The sequence below is a fragment of the Scyliorhinus torazame genome, chromosome 11 (genome assembly GCF_047496885.1).
Source record: "Scyliorhinus torazame isolate Kashiwa2021f chromosome 11, sScyTor2.1, whole genome shotgun sequence".
Taxonomy (NCBI): Eukaryota; Metazoa; Chordata; class Chondrichthyes; order Carcharhiniformes; family Scyliorhinidae; genus Scyliorhinus; species Scyliorhinus torazame.
In genome coordinates this window covers 80,897,676-80,915,751 of record NC_092717.1, presented here as the reverse complement: position 1 = coordinate 80,915,751, position 18,076 = coordinate 80,897,676, and the positions used below count along the sequence as shown (strand labels likewise).

The 18,076-nt window shown below is 48.5% G+C and overlaps 1 protein-coding gene across 2 annotated transcripts in view; it reads right to left on the bottom strand.

Moving 5' to 3' along the window:
- Positions 1-18,076, bottom strand: part of csmd3b (CUB and Sushi multiple domains 3b) — a 2,718,576-nt gene that overhangs the window by 60,392 nt on the left and 2,640,108 nt on the right. For both annotated transcript variants that reach the window (XM_072467431.1, XM_072467430.1), the window contains 2 exons: positions 13,875-14,048; positions 9,045-9,118 (listed from right to left, as the gene is read on the bottom strand). In XM_072467431.1, the coding sequence (XP_072323532.1) occupies positions 9,045-9,118; positions 13,875-14,048 (248 nt within the window). The remainder of the gene's footprint in view (positions 1-9,044; positions 9,119-13,874; positions 14,049-18,076) is intronic.

Below are 18,076 nucleotides of genomic sequence, written 5' to 3'. Positions count from 1 at the left end.
TCCTTCCTCGCTACCTTGTAACTATCCATCGCCCCAACCGAAACTTCACACTTCATCTTCACATAGGCCTTCTTCTTCCTCTTAACAAGAGATTCCACTTCCCTGGTAAACCACGGTTCCCTCGCTCGACGCCTTCCTCCCTGTCTGACCGGTACATACTTATCAAGAACACGCAGTAGCTGATCCTTGAACAAGCCCCACTTATCCAGTGTGCCCAACACTTGCAGCCTACTTCTCCACCTTATCCCCCCCAAGTCACGTCTAATGGCATCATAATTGCCCTTCCCCCAGCTATAACTCTTGCCCTGCGATGTATACTTATCCCTTTCCATCATTAACGTAAACGTCACCGAATTGTGGTCACTGTCCCCAAAGTGCTTTCCTACCTCCAAATCCAACACCTGGCCTGGTTCATTACCCAAAACCAAATCCAACGTGGCCTCGCCTCTTGTTGGCCTGTCAACATATTGTTTCAGGAAACCCTCCTGCACACACTGTACAAAAAACGACCCATCTATTGTACTCGAACTATATATTTTCCAGTCAATATTTGGAAAGTTAAAGTCTCCCATAATAACTACCCTGTTACTTTCGCTCATATCCAGAATCATCTTCACCATCCTTTCCTCTACATCCCTAGAACTATTAGGAGGCCTATAAAAAACTCCCAACAGGGTGACCTCTCCTTTCCTGTTTCTAACTTCAGCCAATACTACCTCGGAAGAAGAGTCCCCATCTAGCATCCTCTCCGCCACCGTAATACTGCTCTTGACTAGCAGCGCCACACCTCCCCCTCTTTTGCCTCCTTCTCTGAGCTTACTAAAACACCTAAACCCCGGAACCTGCAACATCCATTCCTGTCCCTGCTCTATCCATGTCTCCGAAATGGCCACAACATCGAAGTCCCAGGTACCAACCCACGCTGCCAGTTCCCCTACCTTGTTTCGTATACTCCTGGCATTGAAGTAGACACACTTCAAACCACCTACCTGAACGCTGGCCCCCTCCTGCGACGTCAAATCTGTGCTCCTGACCTCTATACTCTCATTCTCCCTTACCCTAAAACTACAATCCAGGTTCCCATGCCCCTGCTGCATTAGTTTAAACCCCCCCAAAGAGCACTAACAAATCTCCCCCCCAGGATATTTGTGCCCCTCAGGTTCAGATGTAGACCATCCTGTCTGTAGAGGTCCCACCTTCCCCAGAAAGAGCCCCAGTTATCCAAAAATCTGAAACCCTCCCGCCTGCACCATCCCTGTAGCCACGTGTTTAAATGCTCTCTCTCCCAATTCCTCATCTCACTATCACGTGGCACGGGCAACAACCCAGAGATAACAACTCTGTTTGTTCTAGTTCTGAGCTTCCATCCTAGCTCCCTGAAAGCCTGCCTGACATCCTTGTCCCCTTTCCTACCTATGTCGTTGGTGCCAATGTGGACCACGACTTGGGGCTGCTCCCCCTCCCCCCTAAGGACCCGGAAAACACGATCCGAGACATCACGTACCCTTGCACCTGGGAGGCAACATACCAAACGTGAGTCTCTCACGCTCCCACAAAATCTCCTATCTGTGCCCCTGACTATAGAGTCCCCAATTACTAATGCTCTGCTCCTCTCCCCCCTTCCCTTCTGAGCAACAGGGACAGACTCCGTGCCAGAGGCCCGTACCCCATGGCTTACCCCTGGTAAGTCGTCCCCCCCCCACAAGTATCCAAAGCGGTATACTTGTTTCTCAGGGGAACGACCGCAGGGGATCCCTGCACTGACTGTTTTTTCCCAGTCCCTCTTACAGTTACCCACCTATCTCCAATCTTTGGTGTAACTAATTCCCTGAAGCTGCTATCTATGACCCCTTCTGCCTCCCGAATGATCCGAAGTTCTTCCAACTCCAGCTCCAGTTCCCTAACTCGGTCTTGGAGGAGCTGGAGATGGCAGCACTTCCTGCAGGTAAAATCAGCAGGGACACTAACTGCATCCCTCACCTCAAACCTTGGGTGGGGATGGAGATGATCTGTAGCTTCATAAACCATTTGTGCTGAGTTCAAATATTTTGTTTGCTTTCAATTAACACATTGGAAATAGCAAGTCCACGCGGTCATAATGAATTGCTCTCAAGGGCGTGGTTTTTCGGTCTCATTTGACATATGCGCTAATCCAATTATGGCTTCTAAATCTCATGAGAGGACCATAATGGGATTTGCCACGGCGAGATCTCGGTTTGAGATCTTCCCCACTCCCTGTCGGTGACCTGATCAGATACGCACCCAGGGCGTAAACCTGACTTTCATTAATTAATATGTTGTCACCAGTTGTGGCCCTTAGGTAGAACCTGGTGGGGAAGTGAGAGATGGGGATGGAGATGAGGGAGATGGGAATGGAGATAGTTCATAGAATTTACAGTGCAGAAGGAGGCCATTCGGCCCATTGAGTCTGTACCAGCTCTTGGAAAGAGCACCCCACCCAAGGTCAACACCTCCACCCTACCCCCATAACCCAGTAACCCCACCCAACACTAAGGGCAATTTTGGACACGAAGGGCAATTTAGCATGGCCAATCCACCTAACCTGCACATCTTTGGACTGTGGGAGGAAACCGGAGCACCCGGAGGAAACCCACGCACACACGGGGAGGATGTGCAGACGCCGCACAGACAGTGACCCAAGCCGGAATCGAACCTGGGACCCTGGAACTGTGAAGCAATTGTGCTATCCACAATGCTACCGTGCTGCCCATCCACAATGCTACCGTGCATAATGGGATGAGGGAGATGGGGATGGAGATGAGGGAGATGGGGATGGAGATGAGGGAGATGGGGATGGAGATGAGGGAGATGGGGATGAGGGATATGGGGATGAGGGATATGGGGATGGAGATGAGTGATATCGAGATGGAGATGAGGGAGATGGGGATGGAAATGAGGGAGATGGGGATGGAGATGAGGGAGATGGGGATGGAGATGAAGGAGATGGGGATGGAGATGAGGAAGATGGGGATGGAGATGAGGGAGATGGGGATGGAGATGAGCGATAGGGGGATGGAGATGAAGGAGATGGGGATGGAGATGAGGGAGATGGGGATGGAGATGAGGGAGATGGGGATGGAGATGAGGGAGATGGGGATAGAGATGAGGGAGATGGGGATGAGGGATATGGGGATGAGGGATATGGGGATGAGGGAGATGGGGATGGAGATGAGGGAGATGGAGATGAAGGAGATGCGGATGGAGATGAGGGAGATGGGGATGGAGATGAGGAAGATGGGGATGGAGATGAGGGAGATGGGGATGGAGATGAGGGAGATGGGGATAGAGATGAGAGAGATGGGGATGAGGGATATGGGGATGAGGGATATGGGGATGGAGATGAGTGATATGGGGATGGAGATGAGGGAGATGGGGATGGAGATGGGGAGATGGAGATGGAGATGAGCGATATGGGGATGGAGATGAAGGAGATGGGGATGGGGATGGAGATGAGGGAGATGGGAATGGAGATGGGGATGGAGATGAGCGATATGGGGATGGAGATGAAGGAGATGGGGATGAGATGAGGGAGATGGGGATGGAGATGAAGGAGATGGGGATAGAGATGAGGCAGATGGGGATGGAGATGAGTGAAATGGGGATGGAGATGAAGGAAATGGGGAGGGAGATGGGGATAGAGATGAGGCAATCAGGAGGCGCCAAGCAATCGTCTTAAGGATGCTTTGGAAAAAAGAAGGATCATACTGCTGCCCCCGGTTACATGGTCAACCATCTATCTTTTTAGAATAATCATAGTTTTTTTTGTGGTCTCCAGTGGGCCGATTAGTTAAACTACTTGTGGACTTTGATATTTTGAACACAGTAACTTCTGGTGCTGGAGATGTTCCAGGCATATCAATTTTGGGAAGATGTCCTGCAAAAGACATGAGGCCTGTACATGTAAAAGGCCGAACAGATGCCAGTTCTGGATACGTTTTCTTCAGTATTTACCATTATGACAAGGAGTGAACTACTGGTGTAGAATGTGAGCAAGTGCCACCCAACATATTAAATGCTCAGGCGCTCCTTTTATGCGTGTAAAACTGATATGGATATCAGCAAATTTGCAAGCTATTGTTTTCCCCTCCAGTAATTCTAGGTGAGGCTAACTAGAATGTCTCTATTGCTTTTGTTACCGTTTTGGAGGTGTCACCTCATTGAAATTCTTAATTTCTCTGAAGTGACTACTGCATCAAACTAAATTAGCTGGTGAATATCTTGTGGAAGCCAAATGGGAGAGACAATAGGAATGCATGGTAGGGTAGAAATGACACCAGGTTTATTGTGGTATACACAAAATAACAAATCTATAACTCCTCTCCCTGAAGGGCCACCCTTTCTGACCTGCATCCAGGTCAGGGTTTTTATACCGAGTAGTTTCCCCCTTGTTAAAGGGAAACCCCACCCCCATGTACCAGGGGAGTTTATTCTCAGCTGTGTAAGGGGGGAATCGTATGGAGCACAGTTCTTGGCCCCAAAGGGGTCCTAATACCTCTCCCGCCATCCCCTTCAAGTCTGGAGAAAGGTCCATGTCATCAGGCCGAGCCCCTCTTGTTCATTTTGGGAGCAGACAACGGTCCAGCATTGACGCAACAGGTCTGGGAGGTGTGTAACGCACCAGTGACCAACAATTTTGGGCGGAGCATCGAGGTGGGAGCGGTACGAATGGAACGGTGCCAGCGTTGAAGCCGGCTGGATGACTACGGCCGGCGGGCCTGTGTCCATGTCTTAATCAATGTCGAAACCTTCTGATGAGGCATCTGGCATCATAGCTTCCTGGGCTGCGACAGGCAGAGGTGACGGTGATCGGCGTGGTAACCTGGACTGGCGTATCCAGAGTATGTTCAGAAGACTCCTGTGTGTGACGGTGGATGTGGTCCAGTTGGCCGCTGGCTTCACGTCTCTGAAATAAAACCGGGGCTGTGGCTAAAAATACCACGCCCTCGACCCATGTGGCACCGGCGCCGAAATTGCACACATATACAGCATCCCCCAGTTTGAGGTTGTGCCACTGCGACCGTCGACCTGGTGTCCATCTCGGAGCAGTCCTGTTGCTGGCAGATCCATGCACCTACGTCAGGAATAATGAGGCTGAGTGGGGTGGAGCCAGCAGTCCACCAGCAACTCTGCTGGTGTCACACCTGTGGCAGAACGAGGGGTCGTCGGGTAAGTGAAGAGGAAAAGGCCCAGTCATGTCTCCTAAAACCCTGTGGTCAGTTCTTCATTGTTTTTTTGAAGGTTTGGACTGCCCGCTAGGCCAAACCATTCAAGGGGTGGGTGGTCGGTACATGCCGAATTCTAATCAAGGCCATGAATGACTCAGACTTCTAGCTGTTGAACGTGGCACCGTTATCCGACACCAACACTTTGGGTGTTCTCCTGGCATGGGCCGCAGCGCTGGGCCACCTTCTAGATGTCCGAGTCTATCCCTGGCCACCAGACATAGGTTTGGGCCAGCATCTTGATCTTGGACACCCCCAGGTGTCCACTGTGAAGGTCTTGCAACAAGAGCGCATGACCATGTTCCATACCCTGCGAAGAGTAACACTCATGTCCGACCTCGCGGACTCTCTCCAAATGGAGAAAATTAAATTCGCCATCCGAGGGTCAGACGACGGCTTCCACAGAACGTAGGAGCCATTCACCCGATTGTTCCGGGACTTGTTTGCGGCCAACAAACAAGCAGAAGAATAGCCAGGAACCAGGGAAAAGCAGCCAAAGCAAAGGGTGAAGCGAGGGGCAACACCGGCACCAGACCCACTCAGGGATTGCCCTCCGGAAGTGCCTTGCCGGCACAAACGGATGCCTACTTATATATATCATATCCTGTGTACATAACGGCAAAATATACTCTGTTCAAAAATCCAATAAAAAACATTTATTAAAAAAAAAAAGAGTAACACACATTGCTGGACCCTGGAGGACGCGGTCGAGGGAATCACTCGATCCTCTTTGAATAGCCAAGTAACGGTTTGTGGTCAGTATAGACAGTAAATGCAGGGCCGTAGACATACTGGTGAAACTTCTTCAAACAAAATACAACTGTAAGGCCCTCCTTCTCGATTGTGGCATAGTTCCGCTTGGCGTCGGCTTGTGTGTGAATCATAAAGCTATCAGTCGCTCTGATCGGTTGGGCATCCGGAGTGCGGAAACGGTACCGCCGCTGTAAGGGGAAGCGTCGCACATCAGAAAAGTGTTTTATCTGGGTCGAAGTGCATCACATCAGCAGCTTCTCAGAGGGCAACTGCCGCTTGACATCTTGGAACGCCTTTTGGTGTGGGGAGTTTCATTCCCACTGGTGTCGTTTTTTTAATAATTGGTGGAGAACTGGGCAGCCTTTGGCCATTGAAGGAACCAGCCAAGTGACTGTGGCATACGGGTACCAGTTGGTACGTTGGCCCTTGGTGGTAGTCCGCTGAGGAGGACCCACTTACTTGGTGGAGCGGGCCAAGCAGCGTGGCCAAGTTGGTGATAAATTTCCCGTAGTAGTTGATAAGTCCTAAAAAGGAACAGAGTTCAATCCGGCCTTGACGGATGGGAACCTACCGGGTGGCCGCAAATTGCTTTCCACCGGGCAAAGCACGTCCCTGTCAACCCTATGAATTTGGGGGCATTAAAAACACGCCGGCCTGCTCAACACAGCAGAGGACTTTGGTCAGGTTGTCCAAATGTTCTTTTTTCGAGGCCCCGGTGATGAGTCCAGTGATGAGTCCGTTATCCAGGTATATGGTCAGCCTTGGTAGACCCCGTAGGATGTTTTCCATCATGCATTGGAAAATTTTGCAGGCCGATGAAACCCCGAAAGGCAGTCTGGTGCATTCGTACAGCCCTCTGTGGATATTGACTGTAACGTACATTGGAGTTTCAGGATCCAGGACCAGCTTCATGAATATTCTTCCCCTGCTGAGTTTTGTGCACAGGTTCTTGATGCATGCCACTGGGTAACGGTCAAGGCGAGAGCCCCGGTTCACTGTCATCTTGTAGTCCCCGCACAGACGTATTGTCCCATCCAGATTTTAGCACCTGGACCACTGGCGCAGCCCAATTAGCAAATATGAACAGGACGGATGAGGCCCAAGTGTTCCAACTGATCCAGTTCTGCATCGACCTTGGGCCGCAGCGCATACGGCACTGGGCAGGTGCAGAAATATCAGGGTTGCGCATCCTTGTCCACACTGATTTTGCCCACTGCGCTTTTATTCTCCCAAAACCATCAGCGAATACACCGGAAACTTCACCAGCACTCCTTCCAGGCCATGGGGATCCACGTGGCAGACGCGTTGCCAGTCCAATTTTAAATGGCGCAGCCAATCACTCCCAGTAAGTGGGTCCCCCTCTGCGGACTACCACCAAGGGCAAACGTGTCGACTGGTACCTGTATGCCACGGTCACATGGGTGGTTCCGTCAATGGCCAAAGGTTACCTAGTGTACGTCGCAAATCGATCATCCGTGTCCTGAAGGTCCAAAGTCTGGATACCAGACTTGATCATAGCAAATGTCCAGCAGCTGATCACTGAGGTTGCCACTCTGGTATTGAGCTCCATTTCAATGGGGTGGCCTTCACCTTTAATGCAATCTGGATGGATGCGACCCTGGGGGCTGTAACGCATTGCAACGGCTGGTACTCCTCCTACTGGTCTTCAACTTGGCCTCTAGGGGGGCACTAATGCCTCGTAGTTCAGCAGGTAACAACGCCCACACAGTCTTACCCAGCGTCCTGGCCCTGTTGATGGCATCTAGCCCACGGCCGCCATCTTGGTGTTCTGTTTCGGGGGAATCATCCTGGTTCGTGTAGATGCGCCATAGTGACGTCCTTGGGTCCCGCTTCGGGCATGAGTGCGGTCGGTCGGTGGTCGCTTTGGAATATGGAACACAGTCCTTGGCCCTCAAAGGGGTTGTAACAAACAATCCAGAAGATCCCCTAGTTCCATGTTTGATATTTGTTCTGTTACTAGGCGATCTTGAACTTGCTAAAGCTTAACAGACCTGTTACTATTATAGGATGCTATTTTCTACATTGTCACTGTACTCCCGTAATAACGAAGCACCTATGTTAAATCACAACAGTGCTGAAAATAGTCACTATGCGGCATAAGGAACATAAGAACTAGGAGCAGGAGTAGGCCATCCGGCCCCTCGAGCCTGCTCCGCCATTCAATGAGATCATGGCTGATCTTTTGTGGACTCAACTCCCCTTTTTGGCCTGAACACCATAACCCTTAATCCCTTTATTCTTCAAAACACTACCTATCTTTATCTTAAAAACATTTAATGAAGGAGCTCTACTGCTTCACTGGGCAAGGAATTCCATAGATTCACAACCCTTTGGGTGAAGAAGTTCCTCCTAAACTAAGTCCTAAATCTACTTCCCCTTATTTTGAGGCTATGTCCCCTAGTTCTGCTTTCACCCGCTAGTGGAAACAATCTGCCCGCATCTATCCTATCTATTCCCTTCATAATTTTATATGTTTCTATAAGATCCTCCCTCAGCCTTCTAAATTGTAACGAGTGCAGTCCCAGTCTACTCAACCTCTCCTCGTAATCCAACCCCTTCAGCTCTGGGATTAACCTAGTGAATCTCCTCTGCACACCCTCCAGTGCCAGTACGTCCTTTCTCAAGTGAGATGACCAAAACTGGACACAATACTCCAGGTGTGGCCTCACTAACACCTTATACAATTGCAGCATAACCTCCCTAGCCTTAAACTCCATCCCTCTAGCAATGAAGGACAAAATTCCATTTGCCTTCTTAATCACCTGTTGCACCTGTAAACCAACGTTTTGCGACTCATGCACTAGCACACCCAGGTCTCTCTGCACAGCAGCATGTTTTAATATTTTATCATTTAAATAATAATCCCTTTTGCTGTTATTCCTACCAAAATAGATAACCTCACATTTGTCAACATTGTAAATGTAAATCTATAAAAATATAGATGTGGGAAAATACTAGAGAAATATCATTCTCCAGTTGCATTTCCATTTTTATTACAATACAAGGAATTTCCTCTACGTTACTCACCATATAACCAAATGTATTATTTTGTGTTCCATGCAATGGTGTTCCTGGGTTTTCACATGTCGTATGTGAAGGTTCTAAATGAAAGAAAAAAATTATTTCAGGTTCCGATTTTACTTTTCAAAGTCAAAATTTCAATTACAAATCAACACATTTTGTCAATTAAGCCCTGCCACATGCACGTCCTCTCCTACATGTAGTCAGACATGATAGGTTAATACAGAATTTCAGGCCATGGAAACATCCTACTCCAATTGAAATGCTGAAAGTAATTGCAGGACTGCCAGTGATGCAAATCTAAGTCTGATCACAGACCAGGGCTATGGGACTGGCACACAGTGCTGCAAGATAGGGCAGCTTGGGTGAATCAACTCTGTCCCCCATGCTTCATGAACATTCTCAACATGGAGCTGCTGCTGTCTATGGGTGGCAATTTGTTTTGCCAGTAGTATTCCAAATGGGACGTGGGGTTGGGAGTGGAGATGGGGGGCATTGTGGTGCATGACTGGAGAGGGCTATGGGAGTCAAGTATTACTATTTCTAATTCTCCATTTGGGAGACTATGGGCGGGATTCTCCGTTGCCCGACGCCGATATCGTAATCGGCGATCGGGCGGACAATCTCGGTTTACAACCGAATCGGGGGCGGTGCCTGTTTTCGAATGAACTGCCCCCTCCAAAATGGCATCATGAAGGAGTACGCTGCACACTGTTGGTACGGCCTCAGGACATTACCAACAGGCCCTCCCCCGATGGGCCAAGTTCCCGCCCGCGCAGGGGCACGTGTGCTCTCAGTTTTCGTGAACCCGATGCGGTGGCTGCGGATTGTGTCCAGCGCCGCCATTGCCAGGCGGGGGTCGTGCTGCTGGCCGGGGAGGCTTCGGCGAGGGCTGGTGGTACTGGTGGGGGCTGGCCCAGGGGTGTCCAGGGGGGCACTCTCTGGCAGGTCAGGTCTGCACACGCCCGGCGCCATGATGTACAGCGCAACCGCTGCAGGTTGCCGCCGTGCGCATGCACGGCCATGGACCCGGCAAATCTCCACCCTATGTGTTGATATCGGTGCTGAATTTCATGTGGTTTGCATTCTCGTTGGCGGTGCTATTTCCGGAGCAATTCAGGACATGGTAATGGGCCTGCACTCGCTGGGGCTGGAATTGGCACTGGCGAGCTTGACAAGCTGGAACTGCTTGTAAGCACTCCATCCCCCAGACACTCTCATTCCAACCAAGAAGATGGCTCCACGAAGAGCAGTACTACACTTTGTGGATGCGTAGAACAAGAGAATATAGGATGCGGTGGATGAGAGGCTACCGCCTGCAGTCGTTAAACGGGTCTGGGCGGAGGTGGCCGAGGCGCTTAGCGCAGTGAGATTCAACAGGCAGACTGGCAAACAGTGCTGCAAGATAGGGCAGCTCAGGTGAGTTACCATCTCTGCTCCCCTGGCATCACTCCTGTCCCTCAATCCTCACACCACACCCCACGCCCATAGAAACCAATCAAAACACACCTGCCCAGAATCTCCCTCACATCCCATCCTCCACCAAACCCCAATACCTGTAATGCCCTCTTTGGCCAGGTGTCTTGTATACATATGCCACCAGCTACATATCCCCTGTGTAACTTGCCTCCATGCATCTCACCATGTCCTATATGTGCCCCCGAGGAAAATACAGCCCATAATAAAAGGGAGCAGGTGTAAACCAGGTCCACGCTCTCACCCTCGCTGAGGAGATGCAGCATGTGAAGGTAGGGACTCCCATGGGAGCGAACAGTCAGACGGCTGCCCAATCTGAGGAACCAGGTGTAGTCTGGACAGGTATCTCACTTCTGGAAAGTATGATCCTGTCACTGGTGGAGGTGCAGATGTAGAGTCAGGATGTACAGGAGGGGGAGTCAGTAACTTTCCAGTGCCTGCAGGCACAGTTGTAGGAGTCCAAACACCTTCAGGTGTAGGATACACAGGCCAACACCGAACAGATGGCGTCCATCGTAGAAGCCTTGGGTCACAAAATCACCGTCAAGGTCAAGATAACAAGGCTTGGGGATCACTGTGCAGTCATGAGGCTCAGGGCAGGGGAGCCCAGTCACAGGCAGCCATGTACCGGGCCCACATCGATATTCCTGCGATACTCCAGAGCTTTGCACAGTCACAAAAGGTCATACCTGTGGGCATTGAGATTGTTAGCCGGGCACTGATTGACCAGGGCCAGTCACATAGAGACATGACCGAGGTGCAGAGGGACATGGTTCAGGTGCAGAGGGTCAGGATTCACTAGCTGAGGGACGTGGCTCAGTCTGTGTGCTCGATGGTTGAGGGTATTGAGAACCTGGCTGAGACTAGAGTGGGTCTCCAGGTTTGGCAGCGCCAGGTGACGGTGGCGTCTCTGGATCTCACTCTGGCCTGACCTCTGTCCCATGAAGTAGCCCGGAGGCCATTGAGCACCCTGAGGGAGGAAGAAGCGGTGCCTCTCACTTGGGGAGGAGCTGGAACACCTCAGTGCTTCTGAATCCTCCACATCTGACACTGCTGTGTCTGATATGCAGCGGGCAGAACAGGGTGGCATCTCATCACCTGTGATACCCGAAGGACGGTCATCTAGAGGATGGCGGCCAAAGCATCTCAGATCAAAGGGCGAGATATGCAGCAAGCTGCCTCCATGTCTGATATGCTGTCTGGGGTCATACCTAGAAGAGGTGGGCCATGCAAAATAAGTAAGTTTGATACCAGTTAAGTTGGCATGGGTGTAGACATAGGTTAGAGGTCGGGGTCAGGAGGAAACAATTGTATATTGTCACGATTAAACACCTTTTCACCAACATTCTGACCTGCCTCAATCCTCTGAAGGATGTGAGGGATGGGGTGGGCTGTGTGTAGAGAATGTGCCGGGTGGGCGGGGGGAATGGGGTGGAAGGTTGGTGGAATGGATTGAACAGGGCAGGGCCCCCAGGGCAATTGAACGTTCCATTTGGGGTAGCCCTCAGAGGTGCAGGGAATGGGGCTAAAGGTGTAAAGCTGCCCTTTTGGACAGCATATCCAGTGATTACCACGTCACCGCTCTCCATCTCCATAACTGTCCTCTCCCTCACCACTGCCCAAAGAACATATGGGCTCATGAGATGGAATGGCCAAGACACATGAGAGGTCACCTGGGTAGACAGTGAAAGGTGATCCTGAAGGCAGGAGTCGGATTGTGTCAAACAATGAGGAGGACCAAAGCTCACTTCACAGTGAGTCATCATCATCCTTTGTCCCATGGACAAGGCCCGCTGATACTGCCAATCCAGGGCCAACACTCTGTAGTGATGCTGGTAGGATCCCCAGAGGGGGAGGGGAAGCTGGGGTGGTGGGATGGAGTGAAGGGAGGAGGGACAGAGGAGGCTGTGAGCAGTGAACGGGAAGGGGACACATTTAGGAGGAGGTGGGGGAAGAGTATGGAGAGGTGCGACAGGTTATGGACCTGCCATTGGCCAGGCCCCTTAGTTGGCAAATCTGGCGGTGGTGAGGTTGTCCCGTGTGTCGCGGCTCTGGAGCATTCTTCTTTCTCCTCCAGCATGTCCCCCTCTGCTCCGCCAAGTTGTGCAGGATGAAGTAGGCCAGCACGATGTTCGAGACCCTCCTGGGGTTACATTGTAGCCACCCACCAGAGCGGTCCAGGCTTCGGAATGAATCTTGATGAGGCCGATGCACTGCTCAATGATGTTATAACGGTTCTCCACGTTGGTTTGGGGCCACTGGGCAGGCGTCATTTGCCAAGACCTAAGCAGGTGAACCTTGGAACTCAAGAGCCAATCCCTCACCAAAGGGAGTGCCTCAAATATGCCTGGGTGGGCTCCCAAATGACCAGAGGCGCTGTGAACATTTACAGGACTCAGTGAGCAGTCAGCAGACTGAGCAGGCAGGTGACTGTAACTTGTACCAAATGGGTGTGTTGAAAACAAATACTACAGCATGGCAGACTGAGCCAGGCCAACCTGATCCCAAAAGAGACACCCTGAATTCACAGAGCTGTCACCAAGTCGCTCCCCACTACCACTACCGTCAGCTCTGGCAGCCACCCACCAACATTTAATAATTTTTTTTTAACTTTGCTTACCTCATCTACCCCCCTCAGTGGTCAGGGCGCTCAGTCACCGCTGGTAAATACCTGCAGTAAACCAGGCCCGTGTGACTTCTGCCCGAGAGGGGCAGAGCATCGCGGAGGACCGGAACATAGTAGGTCAAACCCGCTAATCACATTTAAATGCATGCAAATGCTCGTTTTACATGCCGCCACTGGAGTGGGGCTCAAACCTCGTTATTGTCACTAGCGAGGGACCGGAGGATGGCATCCGATTTGGCGGCAGGCGCGGACCTCAATTTTGGCCGGACGCCCAATTCTCTTCCCATTTGCGGCGTTGTGAGGTGGAGAATGTAGCCCACATTTTTAAAATCTTTGTTGGCAGCGTCTAAATTCTGAGCTGGCAGGCTAAGTGCTTGCTCTGCTCATCGTAAATTAGAGATCATTCACAACCAGTGTTAAAGCCCCAAACAACATTTGTCACTCGGAATAAAATAATTGGCCAATGATTTCACCAGTGACCTGAACACATGCTCAGATTGGAATGCGAAATATGCTTACATTTTGCTCATTTGATTTCCAAGAAATAGGCCCAGATGAATTTATACTCCTTATAATCTAACTATACATCTTCGAGATTGTGTTGCATATTATTCTCACGACAATAAAAATAAATCAAGTGTAATCCTAATTGAAACACAACATTTTAATGTAGTTTTTTAAAGAATTAAACAAAGCTGACGTGTGGTCTATATAGTGTAGAGTGAACTCTGTACCTATACAGCGAGGTTGTGAGCCCCTCCAAGCCCCATCAGCTTGACAAATCCTGGTGCTTGAACCCACCAGGATCAAAGGGGAATTGCAGCTAAATGAAACCTCTGATTGGTAGATGAAGCTCTTTCCCTCTCTTCTCCCTTGCGCTGGCACACCAGGGTCTCCACAAAATTTTGCTGTGAAAAGGAGAAAGAGTAATAAGATGATGCATTAATTAATAGTAGACTTTCTTTTAATGCGGCGTAATTTTGACAGATGCAATTGTACCAATGAATACTTTGGAAATTGGCATTATTTTGTTTGAATTTTTCAAGCTCGTCCAAGTTTAAACCGTGCCATTCGAAGCAAATTCGCCCAAAGTCTATTTGAATTCACCCAGGCCTTTGTGAAATTTCATACATCAGCAGATTATTCAAGTCACCTTGATTATAATCAGCAGACCTTATGGAAAATATTATCAGGATGCTACATTATTTTCAGTATTAGGAAACTTAGTTGAATAAATAAAACACATGTGTAACGAATGGAGTGTTTATTTGAACCCTGTCATTAATGTGCAAATTGGTGATGTTCAGAGACTGAAGAGATAGCGTGAGTTATGAATTCTTAGAACTTGATTACTCCACTCCACTGCTTGCTGTGCATGAACAAGATTTAATTTTAAGCATTGCTGGATTTGTACATTAATTGCCCAGAAATGTAGAACTGGAAATTAACAAAGCAAGTACCCTTTTAATGTTATAACCATTGTCATGAAAAACAATCACTCTGGTCCAGAAAGGGAATAATTTAAATAATTGAGTCTTATTGCACATAGTAAATTGTTATTAGTGAATTTAAAATAACCACATTTAAAATGTCTTTCTTACTTTTCTATCTCTTTTCTCTTTCCCTCATTTAGTTTCTCTCCATAGAATCCCTGCAGTGCAGAATGTGCCCATTTGCCCCATCGAGTCTGTAGCGACCGTCTGAAAGACCACCCTACCTAGGCCCACTCCCCCACCCTATCATCGTTATCCCAACTAACCTGCACTTCTTTGGAGACGAAGGGCCAATTTTTAGCATGGCCAGTCCACCTAACCTGTACACCTTTGGACAGTGGGTGGAAACCGGAGAACCCAGTGGAAACTCACGCAGACATGGAGAGAACGTGCAAACTCCATACAGGCAATCACCCAAGGCCGGAATTGAACCCAGGTTCCTAATGCTGTCTATAACTGATCTAATTCACCTTTTTCATAGAAACAGAGAATAGAAACAGAAGCAGGCCATTCGACCCTCCGAGTCTACCATTCATTATGATAATGGCTAATCATCAAGTTGAATACCCTGATCCCACCTCCCCTCCCCCCTCCCCCCCCCCGCCCCCCCAACCATTAACTCTTGATCCATTTAGCCCCAAGAGCTACGTCTAATTCCTCTTGAAATTACACTACATTTTGACCTCAGCTATATTCTGTGGTCGCGAATTCCACAGATTCACCACTCTCTGGGTGAATAAATCTCTCCGGACCTCAGTCCTAAAAGGACCCCTTATCCTCAAACTATGACCCCCTAGTTCCAGACTCCCCCATCATCAGGAACATTCTTTCTGCATCTACCCTGCCTAAACCTGTTAGAATTTTGTATGTTTCATGAGATCCTCTCTCATTCTTCTAAACGCCAATGAATATAATCCTAACCGGTTTAGTCTCTCGTCATATGACAGTCCCGCCATCCCAGGAATCAGTCTGGTAAACCTTTGCTGCACACCCTCCATAACAAGAGCATCCTTCCTCAGATAAGGACACCAAAACTGCACACAATACTCCAGGTGTGGCCTCACCAATGCCCGAGACAATTGCCATAAAACATACCTATTCCTATATTCAGCGACTGATGCACGAGGACACCAAGGTTTCGCTGAGTATCCACCTCTCTCAATTTACACCCATTTGAATAATAATCTGCTTTCCTATTTTTGCTACTGAATCGGATAACCTCACATTTATCCACATTATACTGCATATGCCATGCATGTGCCCCTCACTCAGGCTATCCAACTCCCGCTGAAGCATCTCTGCATCCTCTTCACAGCCCACTGTCCCACCCAACTTTGTATCATCTACAAATTCGGAGATCATACACTTTGTTCCCTCGTCCAAATCATTAATGTTAACAGTTGGGGTCCTAGCACCAATCCCTGCAGTATCCCACTAGTCACTGCCTACCAATCAGAAAAAGACCAATTAATTTCAATATTTTGCCTCCTGTCTGCTAACCAACTTTTCATCCATCTCAAGACGTGACCCATAATCCCATGCGCTTTAACTTTATATATTAATCTGCTATGTGAGACCTTGGCAAAAACCTTCTGTCAGATCCACCTGTTCTCCCTGGTCAACTCGACTTGTTACATCTTCAAAGAATTCTAGTGGATATGTCAATCCATGCTGACATTGTCTGGTTACAGCACTGCTTTCCAAGTGCTATGCTTTGAGATCATTGATAATGGAGCCCAGCAACTTCCCTCTACCAAAGTTAGTCTCACTGGTCTATAGTTCCCTGTTTTCTCTCTTGAATAGTATTTGCTACCCTCCAATCTGTAGGAACCATTCCAGAGCCCAAAGAATTTTGGAAAATGACCACCAATGCATCTACTATTTCTAGGGCTACTTTCTTAAGTTCTCTGGGATGCAGATTATCAGGCCCTGGAGATTTGTCTACCTTGAATCCCATTCATTTCCCCAAAACCATTTATTTACTAATACTATTCCTTCAGCTCCTCACTAAAACTTGTGTTTCTCAGAACTTCCTATACATTATTCATGTCTTCCTTTGTGGAGACAGAAGCAAAATATGAATTTAATTCCTCAGCCATTTCTTTGTTCCCTGTTATGAATTCCCCTGTTTCTGACTGTAAGGGGCCTACATTAGTTTTTATAATTTTTTTTCTCTTTACGTACATGTAGAAACTTTTAGTCAGTATTTATGTTCCCAGCTAAATAACGTTTCCCAGTCCGTCATTGCCAGCTCATGCCTCATGTAACCATAGTACCTTTATTGAGGTTCAGGACCTTGGTCACAAAATCAACTCCCTGACTATTCACCTTGAAAAAGAATTCTACCATATTATGGTCACTCATCCCCAAGGGTTCTCTCACAACTAGATTGCCAACTAATCATTTCTCATTGCACAACAAACAGTCCAAGATGACCCGTTTCCTTGTTGGTCCCTCAACATACTGGTCCAGAAAACCATCCCGTATACTCTCCCGAAATTCCTCCTCTATTGTACTGTGACTAATTTGAGTCACCCAATCTATGTGCAGATTAAAGTCACCCATAATCACAGATGTTCCTTTATCACATACATCTCTGATTTCCTGTTGAACGCTATTCCCAACATTATCACTGCAGTTTTGTAATCTGTATACCATCCCTACAAATGTCCACCCAGACAGATTCCACATCATCTGTACTAATATCTTTCCTCAGTATTGAAAAAAAATATTCTTTGATCAACACTGTAACTCAACCAACTTTTCCTTTCTGTCTTTCCTTCCCCAAAAATGTTTAGTTCCCATCCTTGGTCACCATGTCTCCGTAATCCCAACTATATCATATCCCTTTACAGCTATCTGTGCAACTCATTCATCCATTTTATATTGAATGCTCCACGCATTCAGGTACAAAACCTATGGCGAGTCCTTTTAATGTACTCTGTCCCTTCCATACTATTTTTTTTAGTGTTATTATATGATACAGGCCCTAGATTTCTCTGCCTATCACTTTTCTTATTCTCCTTGCGGTCTTTTTCTATTGTTCTAGATTCCCCTTGCTCTGAACCCTTACATAGGTTCCCAACCCCCTGACATATTAGTTTAAACCCTCTTCAAATGCTCTAGCAAGTAACCCCCCCAGGACATCAGTCCCCGGTCCTTCCCAGGTGTAACCCGTCCAGCTTGTACAGGTCCCACCTCCCCAGGACCGGTCGGTCTCAATGCCTCAGGAATCTGAAACCCTCCCCTTCACAGAATCTCTTCAGCCACGTATTCATCCAATACATCCTACTATTTCTACTCTGACTAGCACGTGGCACTGGTGGAAAACCTGAGATCACTACCTTTGAGGTCTGACTTCCCAACTTTCTTCCTAACTCCCTATGTTCTGCTTTAGGACCTCATCCCTTTTTTACCATGTTGTTGGTACCAATGTGCACGGC